Here is a 14380-nt window from a genome sequence, read left to right as displayed (position 1 = left end):
ATTCCTTTCTAAAGCAATGGGGTGTTTGGAGAAACAGGCCAGCTATGTTCTTAATGCTACAGTGAGAACAGGGAGCATTCTTCTGCGCTTGCCTTACTATGGTCGGCAAAATGTGAAGGCACGCCTCTGAACTGTTCCAGACTATCGAGAAAGTGAGATCATGAAAAAGTGTATCCTTCCGTTTAAATATTCCCAACCATACATCATATACATCACACACTAATCAGGATTAATCATTAATTACTTGTATAAGCATCGCTGTTGGAAAATAGCCTCCTGTTTTTTTTTTTTTTTGCATACAACAGAGCCCTAATGCCACCTCCCATATCATTTGTCAGCATCTAGAGGTTATCTGCCAAGTTGATGAACAGAGAGATTGGCTATGAAACACAAGGTGTGACAGTATGGCAATATGTTATAGTATGCAGGCAGAGCTCATCAGGAAAGAGAGGACGAGCGGCTTTGTTCCAAATGTCACAATGCATATTTATGGGCGCACTGGAGTGGCTCCTTGTATAAGCACCATTCACCATCTATCAAGCAAAACCACTACACTGTCCCTTTGACAACTTGGTAGGATGGTGTTGTGTGACAAAGTGATCAAACTGGGCAATCTGCTCATGACTTGAGTCAAATTTTCGAGTGAAATTGGCTGTCATTTAGACAATGAAGTGTACCGAGCGTAACAAAATGCAATTATTAGAGACTGTACACGTGATTATATGTATGAAAGGATGCTTAGTAAATTGGCAGATTCGTCGACAAAAGCTTCTTATACTGTTGAGAGTAGTTTATTTTATCTATTAAAGTATATTTCCCCTCCCTGATGTGACAAAAACTTAACACTGTATGTGCAGCTTTAAAACACATTCCCTCTTTGCCACAGATTGAGATATTAAAGAGAGGTGGGAGAGGATGAGGTGACATGCGAGAGTGTTAGACAGAACGATATACAGACAGCCCGATACAAGAAGAGCCCACAGCATAAGCTCCAGTGAGCTCCCTTTCCGCTAAGGAGGATCTCAGGAGAGTTGTGTGCTGGCTGGCTGCGCCTGGGCCATACAGCACAGGATGGGCCGTCTGACTGTCTGGCTGCAGTGCCAGTCCTTGGGGAAAGAACATGGCTCCAGGGCTATAGCTGATTTGAGATGGTCTCAGGACTAACCCCTGGGGGACACCAACCAGGCAGAATTGGTTCTATGAACCTCTCTTTTGCAGGCACTGGAGCTTGGTGACTGCAGAGACACGGAACAAGAGGAGGGCTTTCATCTTGACTGTGAGCAGCTCAGTGGATTTCCTCCAAATTACAGGGAGTGATTACATCCTACCTAGTCTGCCTCCCACCACCCCCTTCTCTCAGCGTGGGGCCCCCAGGCCAGCCAACCACTGTCAACTGTCAGTGCTCACAGCTGAGTCATTAAGTGGAAGTTGACGGATGTGTCACTGGCATGGAAATAATAAGGAGCAAAGCCCGAAGCACAGGGACACTAGTTGCACTTTGTGGGCAATTTACCAGTGCATATATATTATCATTCTTTAGCCGTTACCTGCTTTGATTAAGGGACACTTATAGTGGGTGTAAGGATCTGACCACCAGTTTTGTTGCTGATATAAAGGATCTGAGAACAAGAATAGAAAGAGTTCCAAAACTAGGCCATTTAAAACAACCCTTGGTGCGACAGAAGCCACAGATACAGGCATGAAACCATGCAACTGAGCTTTCCTGGTTCCTTTTTGATGGAAGAAAGGTTTCCCATTCCTTCCACGCTATTACCTCCATACAGTTAGGGGATTACACAGAAGCAAGAACAGGGATACTCCGTCCATCAATCTGTTTTTTTATTTGAAAACTCCCCCAAGCTTTTCCATTATCTTCCCCATATCAAGCTTGACCTGGAGAGAAAACCTGGCTTCACAAGGGTCACTGCAGTCTAGACTTTCTCCTCATCCTGCACCGCCAACCCCCACCTCTACACCCATGCTGCATATTGCTCTAGGATACAAGAGGGATGCACCCCCTCCTCCCTTTTCCCACTCACCTCAAGCCCCTGCTTGCTTTGGCCCAGTCCCCCATTTCCCACCTACAATAGCATCTCCCCTCACCATAATCTTTCTATTTCACTAGCCCGTCCCTCGAGGTTAAAGGGCTTGGAGATGGAGACGGGATTTGTCTGTCAATTGACTGCGCCGCTGTTATGCTTTCTAGCTGACCACTCTCATACTGGATTGACAGAGCATTTTTTTTAACTCTGACATTAATGTTAGATATTGTGTGGAATGAAATTTTAGAAATAAATGACTGATTTTGATTTTAAATATATTTCAAATTTGGTGACAGATAATAATGAATCAGTATTAAGATTATTGCCTGCATTACTGGTCATATTGGTAACACTGACACAGTAAGAACTTCTGGTTATTACAGGAAACATGAAATAATTTTGTATATTTTAAATATTACAAAGAGCTATAATCCACAAGCATAAAATGATAACTGTTTGCTGTGTGGGGTCAGCGCTAACAAGCTCTAAAGAATGGACTTTTATATTAAGATAGACAAACTGTCTGCGACATCACTCTTTTCTGAACAGCTGTTTAAAAGCTCAGTGTGGTGCCTTCAGCTATCGCCATCTTATGACTACCCATGGCACCCACCTGTCACTCAGAGCAACCAAGACAGTAATTGTGTATAACTTTAAGGATTAATATCATTTGACTTGGTGAGTTACATAAAAAAAAAATCTAAATCGTAATAAAAAAAAACATATCATTTACTGATGTAAAGCAATTTCACATGTGGGAACTAACTCGCTTTAAGTGGCTATCTACAAGAATTGCAGACCACTTTTCAGCCCCATGGGTTTCAGCTTGATGTAAACAGTGGCTGATGATTCTATCCTGCTGTAATTGCCATGGTTTCTATTAACCATAGTTTTATACTGTAATTAATCTGCTGCAATATCTGTACATATCCTACTGTCAATAGTCATTATGTACACCGGACCACTGTCTGTTTTACGCTAACCGCATTTCGTTGCCTTGTACTTATACATGTGTAATGACGATAAAGTTGGATCGAATCTAATCTATTACCGTTAATGTAAATTCATATGGAGTAACTCACTAGAAAACAATTTCTCAAAATCCGGATAATCTCACAAGATACAAGGGGAACTGCAGAGCCAAATAATAATGTTTTGAACCTTTAATTATTTGATCCATTGTTAGTTTAAAAATGTATAATATAGCAGCTTTGAATTCAAACTGAAACCAATGAAAGTAAAAGAACTGACATAAAAAGGACACAAAACAGAAAAATGCAAAAGTCTGATTTTGTCTAAATCCAACAAAAATTGTGATACAGGGACATGTGCACATTGTTAGTGTATACAAGTAAATATGGCCGCTTACATATTTAATGATTGAGCTCCTACAGTTCATTGTCAAGCAGTATATTTTAAATGCTGTCCGTCAACCATCGAATATGAAGAAAATAGACACAAACCAAAGTGTTCTAATGCTAATGTATTTTTTCTGCTATTACAGGGTATGTAAAAAAGGCTTGGCATTTTAGACGTGTACTCCCACACACTTTAATTTTAAATAATATACAGTATATGCAGCATAATGTGTGGCCATCATTGACATGCAATCTGTGGTGAAAAGGGACGTTAACCATAATTTTAGACCACGGTGTCACTGTTTACAATTAACCCCCATTTCAACTGACTTATAATGTATCGATGGTGAGTCTCCTGCCATTTGCAGGCAAAACACATTTATGTCAGGGCACGTGAATGCCATGATTTGTCTGTAAGTGCTCAGTTCAAACGTATTAAAGCATCTGCATCAAATGCCGGTGAGACACAGCCCCGGTCGTAAGTTTAAGTTTTATTTTAACTACATATTTATGGCGCGGGGGAAGAAAAAAAATTAAAAATAAAAATCATCACATTCTAGTTACATCATCGGTTTTATTGAATTAAGCAATCAAATTATGGGTAGTTACATTTGGTGCATTCAGGGACAGAACTGCATAATGAGTGTTCCGCATTTCAAATAGAAAAAAGCCACTTTCTATTACAACTAAGGCTGTGTATTATGATAACAAAGGACAAGTAAATGTAGGTGCACAGAGGTCATTTCTGAAGGCCACAGAAATAAGCTCTGATTTTTTTTTCTTTCCCAAAATTTTCTTTAAAGCGTGCAACGACAAAGGGAACAGGGGACAAGGGGAAAAAAAAAATCTTCATTGAATATTCATTAACCGGTGCCTAGGTGTATACATGGCTCTTAACCACTCTTGTTTATGACTTAAGGACTTGTAGTACTGACCTTAGTTTAACACGGCAGCAGATACCAAATTAACCTCTAGCCTCCACAGGGCTAGCCATGCCCTGCTAACAAGCAACCTGTCTAGACACACAAGAAGTACTTTATGATTCTGCCTCTCACAATCCCCTCTCTCTCTCTGTCTCTCTCCCTCTCTCTCACTTTCCCTCAACCTCTCTGTCTCCGCTAACACGTAGAGGCACATCCTTCCGCCCTCTATCCTCTTCCAGCTTTCACCTCACCATTTCATCCCTATTTCCCCCCTACACCATTTTTCATGTACGTCCCAAGCTGTGCAGTGTTTGGGTCATGCACCCAACAACCAGAGTTTTATCAAGAGGTGGACTTTCTCTTTTCCTTCACAGCACAGTTCAACATCATAACAAAAAAAAAGAATAGCTATGAAACCTTTATGATTCTTAATCTTAGTTACTTACAAGATGAAAAGAAGAATCATAGTGAAACCTAGATATTCACATTCACATTTCAAACAGATATAAGGCAGTAGGAATTGGTCAGAGATTTAAAAACAATACATAATATAAATTGGGTACCAACAAGACTCTCAGTATGTGCAATATTATAATTATTTATGTTAAAGGATTTGGATTTTTCTGTGTGAGAGATAGAGAGATATCAGGACTCTGCCAATTAAAGCCTAACATTATTAGATGTGAAAATTAAAGTATTTTATATTGTTGTCAGGACAAATCAGTCAGAATAATAAAGCATTTTCATTTATTTTACGGTACGCTTTTAATTTAGACAGATGTCAGCAATTTCCTCTCTTTACTCTCAAAATGCTTCACTGATCTTGAGTTTACCAAACAGATTTGTCTAAAAGTGTCAGAATTTCCTGACAGATGCTGACGTGATACATTCAAGTTGCTTGTTTTATACAAAAAAGAAAACGTCCAAAACCTTACATGTCAAAGAAAAACATAAAGTTTTCAAATCTCCAAAGCTAGAATCTGTTTCTTTTAAAATAATTGCTTGAGAAAAGACTAGAAGGTATAGTCAAAAGAGATGCCAAATAATTTCCAGCCATCAGCTTATGGCCGTAGCTCAACTGTACTCACATTAAGAGTTGGGTGTTGTTCTCCTTCCTTGTTGGCAGGTAAGACCCGATGATCTAATTCTGGCCATCACCTCCACAGTCCAGCAGCAGCCATTTAGTTTGCAAGGGTTCATGGAGGCTGTAAACTATTGCCATAGTACAGACACACAATATCAGAATTTCCCTAATGTGACATATCGTTTACAGTGTTTGTACATCTGTGAAATTCCATTTTGATGAACAAAAGGGCTGGGAAAACTTAACTTATTATATCATTTTTATTTTAATTTTATTATATTATGGTTTGTCTTTCAATTTAAAAGAATAATATAGTAGCATACTTCTTAGAATACTTGACATTAGGATTATTTTGAGAATAATTAAGAGTATTATGCCTATTTAGCAGTAAAATATTCTACTTAATATATTACTTTCTTATACTATCACATAAAATACACCATGCTCTCAACCCACAACATGCCAACGGTGTCTTTTTCTCTCTAACCTGTTTAGGTACTGTGCTGGAGCAATCTGTACCAATGCGCTTTTTTTTCTGTTTTTGTCCCATCTCAGATTCCGTACCGTGCTCGTCTGTGATTGGTCAATCCGTCGTCCATGCTAAATACAATCGTTTGGAGAACGACCGCCAGGTTAGTGAAATACAACCAAACACGTTGCTACTCCTAATGATATTAAAAGGCTCTTCCGTCAGCTTCAATACAACAAAACGTCGTGAGAGTACTTACAAGAATATCGACCTTCTAACGCTGTTAAATACAAGCAGAATTACTGGAGTTAGCCGGTTAGTAGTTAGCAATTAGCTAAAGCTACATATTAGCACAGTGTTGCTGCTTAGCGTTTGGTCAAATCTGAAACATTACGACACAATACTCGTTTTAAAGAAAAAGAAATAAATGTTTTGTTGAACTAATGAACACCCTGGGGTATAGGGAAGCTGGCTGATGTGAAGCTAATGTAGCCATTCGTAGTAAGCTGCTGCCACCACAACATCCACTGATCATCCTCAACCCTTTCAGATCACAGGGAAGATGAGCCTGAGAAAGCAGACCCCGAGTGACTTTCTGAAGCAGATAATTGGGAGACCTGTGGTGGTCAAACTGAACTCTGGTGTCGATTACAGAGGTAACGCAGCTGACAGCATGTCCGCTTGTTGCCTTTAAATCTCCCATCGACTTTAATCCAATACGGGACACGTGTTTGTTTGTTTGTTTGATTGTTTACCTGTTTACCTGTCTGCAGGTGTCCTGGCCTGTCTGGACGGTTACATGAACATCGCCATAGAGCAGACAGAGGAGTATGTCAATGGGCAGCTTAAGAACAAGTATGGAGACGCCTTCATCAGAGGAAACAATGGTAAGATTTTCCAACATTTATGGATTTTAAAGTTGAGGCACGAGTTTGTTTGTTTGGTTACTCTGACATGTTTGCACAGGTATAATGATAATAGCACTTGGACTCAAAACTTAGGAGGCTACATACAGTAGTAGTGGTAGTAATAGTAACTAATTGTGTGGCAGTGGCACAACACGCCAATTCAGGATGACGAGCTGTTACTTTCAAATAGGGATGCACCTGATTCACATGGACACTAATATTCCACTAAAGCCTAGTTAGACTAAATGTGCCTCATGTAACCACCTGAATTGGATTACACTGGCAATCAGACTGAAGGGGATGATGTAAATCTGTGATCAGTTCAAAAGATTTGCTGCTAATAACCACATAAATGCTCGAGCTGATTGTTTCTCTACAGTCGGAATAAAAATAGTCCTTCCACACGTGTTTGGCATTCAGGATAGATATCAAATGACTTGACAAGTTTTCTGGAGGGACAGAAACAAAACAACAATTTGTTCAGAAGGTTTTGAAAAAGTAAACAAAGACAGAATCGATGTCGGCAGCGCTGTTGCAATCGCTGATCTGCCTCAGCTTCTTCTTCAATTTAATGGATTTATTGTTGTCGAAACTCTTTCCGTCTTCTTCTCTTCCACAGCGGGCTGAACCGCTTGTAGTCCAGTTGATGTTTTGGGGCATGTAAACGCACATATCTCGTTGGATAATTTTAGTTTATTGCAAACTTTCATGTCAGAATCTCTAATCAGAGTGATTTCGGTCAGGTCGAAGAAATACAGCAGAAGAAATGTACAGCTTATTCATAAATGGCGGAGACAGTATGAGAATGAGAAAACAGATGCAGTATAATATTACAGCCTTATTTAGGTTAAATATGACAAGATGACAATGGTAGATGAAAGATATAGCATGTTATACAAATGTTTAAAAGTCACCATTTGACTGATAAACATAACACACTGTACGAGTGAAGACAAGCTCTGGCAGATAATTGCTAATTACTTATCGCACTATTTATTATTTGGTGTATTATTTAGTCTAAATACGATTTACTATGAACACGGGGGCATCTGTTACTTTAACATTTGTTATTATGAACAGCCTCAACCAGGTATTATTTTGGCAGCATGTGCCTTAAAGAATCTCCTAGTTTACACGGCAAGTTTGTAATGGAGACATTTTTGTAAACAGCAGACGCTTTTGCGCTATTTAAGTGCTCTAGTAAACCGTACACAAGTGTTTATAGAAACAGTGGCAGTCGGTAAGAAGATAATGCTGGCGAAAAAAGATAAATATCAGCAATATAAAATATAAGTACAAATTTGAGGACCTATTGAATTTTAGTGTTATTAATTTTAGTGATATTGTCTTTCCATGATCAATTGGAAATTATTAGCAGAATGAGAATAGTTTTTAGTTATTGTTCTAGCTGTTAAAATATTCAGAGATTCTTAGCTACAGTAACACATTGCATTGCCACAGTACACTGGTGCTGAGCTTTATCGGCCAGTGTTGCACTTTTCTTGCAGTGGTCGGAATGTTGACATGAATTTCTATATGATCACTCTCCATATTCATCAGTAAAGACAGTCTGGGGAAAACTGGAACTTAAACTGCTATCTGCAGTAATGGTTCTGTCAATATTGACATTCAAATAACCCTACCCTTAAGAGAGAGTTCATGTTTAATCACTGGAGCTCCCCTTTTAAATAAGACTACTCATTCGTATCAGCTCAGTCCAAGGATCCTGTGAGCGCGCAGAGATATTTTAATCTGTTCTGTATTCACCCCAGCAGTCAGAACTTTTTATTTTTTTTGACCGTGTCTTCATCACACCGTCTACATTTTCCAGACACCAGCCATATACTGTATCTTCTGTGTGATTCAGTCTTGCATGTGAGTCATGCAGACCAGCAGCGTTTCAACATGTTAGAGAGCTTACAGTCTCTAGACAGGGCTATTTTAGTCAAAATAGAACAGGTTGATGAATGTAGATTGAGGGGAAAATCAAAAGTAACAACGTACGTGACTGACTTTCAATACGGACTGCAGCTGTGTACGTCTCATCTTCCCAGTGTGACCAGTGCAACACAATTGTACAATTTTACTTTGAAATGAGAAATGGGACTTAAGTGGGAGAGGTTTGCTTCAGTGGGTCAGCGTTTCCCACTGAGAATGTGTTTGTGGCCGCTCATGTGAAGTGAAGGGAGGGTTGACTACAAAAAGCTCTGAGCTTCAGGAATCACTTCTTGGAAAGAACACCGTATTCACAAGCTGGCCATCAGTTGAATGCACCGTTGCTGCTGACTTTTTTTCTTCATCAGCGGGATCAACTGCATTTATGTTGGACCACCCACAGAAGTTTTTATAGTTGGGCTAACAGCGGCTATTAGATTTGATTGCTGGTTGCTCTCTCTCCTCATCCCAAATGTTGTAATGTTTTATAACTGTCTCATCTCTGGAAAGCTGACACATTTTTATTTGATGCATTTTTGTCTTCTTTATGTTTCCTCTCCCTCAGTTCTGTACATCAGCACCCAGAAGAGGAAGGTGTAGGCGAAGATGGTTTTGTGGTTTCTTTTTTTATTTTTACTTTTAGTAATTCATGGTGTTTCAGAGGACAGCTGTGTTTAAGTTTTTGGTTTTGTAAAGCCTGAATTCCTGAACAATGTTTGTTTTGTAAAAGTGGAATAAATTCTGAGTTTTGACTTACATTTGATTTGGCGAACATAATTATTATTATTTTTTATACATATTAGTGTTTTTATCTCAAGGAACACAATTTAAACTCTATGTTCTGACTGAATAATGTGAAACTCAATCAAAACCCGAACTGTGACTTAATTCTTGAACGTCTGTCAGGCTTCCTCGGTGCTGTTGAGCCGGTAGAAGGTTAATAAAAAGATGTTTTTCTTTCATTTCTTTCTTTTTTTTTTTTTTTTTTAAGCCAAATCAGTTTATCCCTGGAGCGAGCAGAGACTTACAAATCTACCACCGCTTTCCCACAAGGCTTCGTAAGGATTAGAACATAATATCATAATTTGTCAGTTCCAATGTGCTAATTTTGTAATTGATCTTGATGCGACTGGCCTGCAGAAACCCATTACTGAGTGGCCCATGTACAAACTCATCATTAAACGTAATCTTTACCATCAGCTGTTTTTATAAATCTAAATAAAACCGTTCAAATAATGTTGGAGAGAATTTCTAAAGCTTCCCTTTTGATCCTCATTTAGCTTTTTATCTCTGCCTTTTTTTTTGTTCTCAAGTCTATCATTAACGATGTTAATACATACTGATCACTCTACTCTGTACCGATGGGAGTGTTCTGGTAATGCACCTGCATCTGAACTTTGCTGGTCTCCTCCAGAGTAAATCACAGAGCCTGTGTTTATCTGACGCAAGACCCATGCCAACGAAAGTAACTTGTTGCTTTTTAATGCTTCTTTTTAACCCGATTTATAGATTCACTCTCAGCGAATGTAAATGTGCATCACTGGACAACGAAGAGTGTGACTGCAGTACTGATCTATAAACGGTGCCACCTGCAGGCTATGTCAGGCTGCATTAGCATGTAAACAGATGTGTCAGATCAACTCTTTTAAATGTCTTGTGTTTTATCACGCGTGGTCTTTGTTCGGTCTGGACCGGCTCCGGTGGCCTGTGAAAATCAATGCAGCAGCATATGCAAAGAATCATAAGTTTACTCCCATTCCAGCGTGGCCTGTGGTAATTTAGCAAATGAGTTCAAAAGTGGCATCACCTCATTACGCTAAGATAAGAATGCTATAAATATATGATTCATTAGGTTCTTAATGAGAATGCTATAGCGTGGAGGCAGCGAGGGGAATTCTTTTTCCTTCCCAGGGTGGATTTTTTGAGAGCCTTGCTTTCCAACCTGTACATGCGCACTCTGGCCCCTGGAAGGAGACAAAAGGCTGCCAAGGTCAGCCCTGACTTGAGAATGAAGGACGCGTTATTGATCAAACTCTGCCGAGCTGCAGCTGTAGAGAGGGAATGTTGGGTAAAGGGGTGGGGGGGGGAGATTGAGCTGCAACACAGACCCAGAAACACACAGGCAAGACACAGGCACTGAGTGATAGGTACACAGAAGAGTATTGTACACAGTGCAACACACAAAGAATCATTATGGCACCTAGTGAGGGTTAGCACAGGCAAATATTTACCCACTGGAATCATAACTGAGCCGCTGGCTGCGTGGCCTCACAGGGAACCCAATTAATACCGTTCACACAAATGACCTAGTGGCAGACATCATGCTATTGAACCATGTGCTTTTTAAAAAAAACAAAGCAAAACACTTGAATTCATGCAGCCACTTGCATGTCGGTGTCTGATTATTGAATTAAGCCTCATAAAGTCCTTTCCAAACCCACTTTTTTATTATTATTTCTTTGAAATAAGGTTCCCCATGATGGAGAGAAATCCTGCTCTTTTTTTTAATTTTTTTTAATTTTTTATCTTTCGTAGTTTTACAGCCAGACGCCTTTTGCCCTTGTCCGGCTCAGTTAGTGTAGGGCACTGGTCCCCGCTCACCTCGTCATAGCGGGCAGTCGGCGGATGCTGCAGTGGCTCGGTGTTGACGTATGGAGGTGAGTGATGGAGGGGAGAGGACAAAGGAGGATAGAATAGGTGACAGCCTTGTTATGTAGGAGAAAAAGCAGCGGGGAGACTCAAGTCTTACAGCACCACCAGCTGCCAGAGCCACAAAACTACAGTAGAGGCGAGGGAGGAGGGAGGGAAAGTGGAGTATGACTTTGACCCTGACTGATCACTGCAGCATGACTGTCTAGCCTTTTCACAGGGGATCAAAGGATGACAAGGACAACCTGAGAATCTGTTTTTTTTTTTTTTTCTTTTTTAGATGTTTGCCGGAACCATGTTCTCATTTGGACAAGGACACATTCTTGTCTTCTATGCTAATCCATTCAGTGTGGATCTTTTCATGTGAATGGTTTTCCCAGGGTTGACTAAAGAGTTGACAAAACATATGTAATGTTAAAGTAATTTCTTTCGTACCGTTTGTCCTGCTTGTACACATTTAAATGAACTTTAAAAAAAAATGACAGTTCTACATAATCAACAGTGATCTGACTGAGAAACGCGCAGTAGGATTCGCAAACGTGGTGTTTCCTGTTGTACGTTTACGCCATCATTGTGTCCCGCATGCCTGGATGTAACCGAGAATTAGTTTTCCATGTGTAAAGAGGCCGCCCTCCTCGCATTGTACTGGGTTGTGAACTTGACCAGCTTTAACCTCTGCCTGACAGACTGTCGTGTGTTGGGGATGGAAATGATGGCGGTGACCTCCCACTCCGTGGCTCTGCTCTCACATTCCACAGGCTGGGTCAGAGGGCCTGTTCTGTTGGCGCAGAATAAACAAACACCTTAGAAACGGCGTCGACAATAGCCGACGGAGTCTGAAAGCAGCTGCTTCTGATTAATAAACTGCTCGCAGGTCAATTAATCTATTTTATCAGCGACGGATTTTCCCCTCGTGAAACATTACAGGCATTTTGATCCACAGCGTTTCCCCGCTCCACTTCCGCGTCTTTCAGGAGTCTAAATCCAAGTCCAAGTTTGATGGTTGTTTTGATCCTAATTGAGTGCGAGGGCCTGTGCTCCCCTGTGTTGCTCGGCAACCCCTAGGATCTTTATTTAGCCCCGAGAACAGTCAACCTTGGCCAGAAATGTAACCCTTGACCTTCTTATCTGGAAAAATTCTATTCCCAGCGTGGGGAGAGGCTTCTGTGATTTATCTTGGCTGCAAATGTCAGTTTGATGCAGATGGTAAGGTTAGGGGAGCACAACTAGGTACTTTTGGAAGCTAAAGAGCGGCGCTGTTGCACTTTGCAATCACCACTATGCAGTGTATTTGTTGCACAGGCTCCAACGCTAAGAACAGCAACAGGCTTATTAAGACTAAGGCAGGAAAAGTCTTGAATGGCACAACAAGGTCAATGTGAGTCCTTGAACTTTGGTCACAAAAGACTCTGCAGCTGTCCCACAACAGTAGGGTCTATTTTGGAAACACACTACATGCTAAGCATATTGTATTATTGGCCCTGACCTGACCCATTTACATTGAAATACATTGTATGGATGGAAATACAAAGCACATCAAGGTTATTCTACTAGACAAGGCCATAACTGTTTTGTTTAATCACGTGCTCTGCGTCATTAGTGTTTCTCTATGGACTCCGTCATACCTTTGGCAGCAAATAGATTTGAGGATGTAGAGTTTGGATCTTCAATCAAACCTCTGCATTTCAAAATGTTAAAAACAAAAGAGTTTTCTAAATGTCAGTGTCATTCACTTCTCGGTACATCTAAAAATAAAGGCAGCCGGACTCGTCTGAGCTTCCTTGAAGACGTTTCACCACTCACCCAAGTGGCTTGTTCAGTTCTGAATAATTATTTTTTGAGATTTTCTGGAAGAGCCTTTAAGACATCGATATCATACTCGAGATTGACACTCAACTCGAATATGTACTGTGGGACCGTGAGGTGGCGTTTTTGTTTTGCCAGCTGCTATTTCCAAGGTCAAAAATGAACTTCTTAAAAATGATTTTTGTAAACAGAAAAAAAAAATATGGAAATCTGAACCTCTACAACTGTAGAGGACACAGACGTGAAAGCAGAGTGTTCAGATGAAATGTCCTTTAAATAGTCATTGTTCAGAGACCAAGAAGACTTGCAATAAACTGCACAAGCTTCGAGACTTGACTCGGACTTGCCTTTAAAGGCTCCTCTATCTTAGCACTGACAGTGTAATAAATATTTAATGACCTATATGTGAGGCCTGATCCTTTTTTTACCTAAATTAAAATCAAAAGATATATATTTTAGTTTTATTCCAAAGCAATAAAATCCAACAGATCCCATTTGGGCATTATAAATACTCGGTAGCGTGTAGGTAATTTCTGGTCGTACAAACGTTATTACATTAATGGTTGTCTCGGGACCTTATTTCACACAATAGTAAATTTAAGGATGAGCTCATCAGTGCTTGTGAGCAATAATTAGTGAATATGAGGTAAACAGCCCGTGTCAAAGAGTCATTTTCAATTACGGTTTGCATCAAAATGGCTATTGCTTGTCCTGTTTGTCAGCCAAGTCTCACTACTATGCACATGAGATTTGCATGAAATACAAACTAACCCTGCACTCAGGCAATTAGCCTCCATTACACTGGTGCTCCGATTGCCAATTTGTCTGCCATGCAAGGTAATCCAGAGTGTTGCTGGCACGCACCCAGAATTGTAATAATGGTAATGCAAGAGTCTTTTGTTGTTGTTTCCTCTCAGACAAACGGCCACAGGCGGCTGGCGTGTCACTAGATGAAATGTTGAGGAAGTGGAAATGTTTGCGCGGCAGTCAGGAGTCGAGACGCGAACCTTTGCCCTCAAATGCAACAGCCCAAAAGCTATAAGGGTGCTGTTGTCTATATATATATATATTTTTAAATTCTGTGTTACTTGGTTGTTCAGGGTTAGTCTCATGTCATCAAATATTGATTTTGTTCAATTATTTGACTGAAAAAAATGAACATGAAAGTGCTGGAGGGCTTTCGAAAGGTTTTGAGGATGGACCAAA

The 14380-nt window shown here is 40.1% G+C and overlaps 1 protein-coding gene across 2 annotated transcripts; it reads left to right on the top strand.

Moving 5' to 3' along the window:
* Positions 1-5994: 5994 nt before the first annotated feature.
* Positions 5995-10737, top strand: lsm6 (LSM6 homolog, U6 small nuclear RNA and mRNA degradation associated). Of its 2 annotated transcripts, none has more exons than XM_084570096.1 (4): positions 5995-6039; positions 6427-6532; positions 6650-6763; positions 9285-10736. In XM_084570096.1, the coding sequence occupies exons 2-4, from the start codon at positions 6439-6441 to the stop codon at positions 9317-9319; spliced, it is 243 nt and encodes an 80-aa protein (XP_084426222.1). In that variant the 5' UTR covers positions 5995-6039; positions 6427-6438; the 3' UTR covers positions 9320-10736. The 2 variants fall into 2 exon arrangements, with proteins under 2 accessions (XP_084426222.1, XP_084426223.1); XM_084570097.1 differs by lacking the exon at positions 5995-6039 and adding an exon at positions 6085-6191 and having other exon boundaries at positions 9285-10737.
* The last annotated feature ends 3643 nt before the right edge of the window (positions 10738-14380 follow it).

Source organism: Chelon labrosus (genome assembly GCF_963514085.1).
Source record: "Chelon labrosus genome assembly, chromosome: 2".
Classification (NCBI taxonomy): Eukaryota; Metazoa; Chordata; class Actinopteri; order Mugiliformes; family Mugilidae; genus Chelon; species Chelon labrosus.
The sequence above is the reverse complement of the archived record's forward strand: the minus strand, read 5'-3'. Positions and strand labels throughout refer to the sequence as shown.

Excerpts from the sequence above, each read along its gene's own strand:
- lsm6 (XM_084570097.1), top strand. The coding sequence starts at position 6,439 with ATGAGCCTGAGAAAGCAGACCCCGAGTGACTTTCTGAAGCAGATAATT. Across the intron at positions 6,533-6,649 it reads CTCTGGTGTCGATTACAGAG|GTGTCCTGGCCTGTCTGGAC; the intron begins GTAACGCAGCTG and ends ACCTGTCTGCAG. Across the intron at positions 6,764-9,284 it reads CTTCATCAGAGGAAACAATG|TTCTGTACATCAGCACCCAG; the intron begins GTAAGATTTTCC and ends CCTCTCCCTCAG.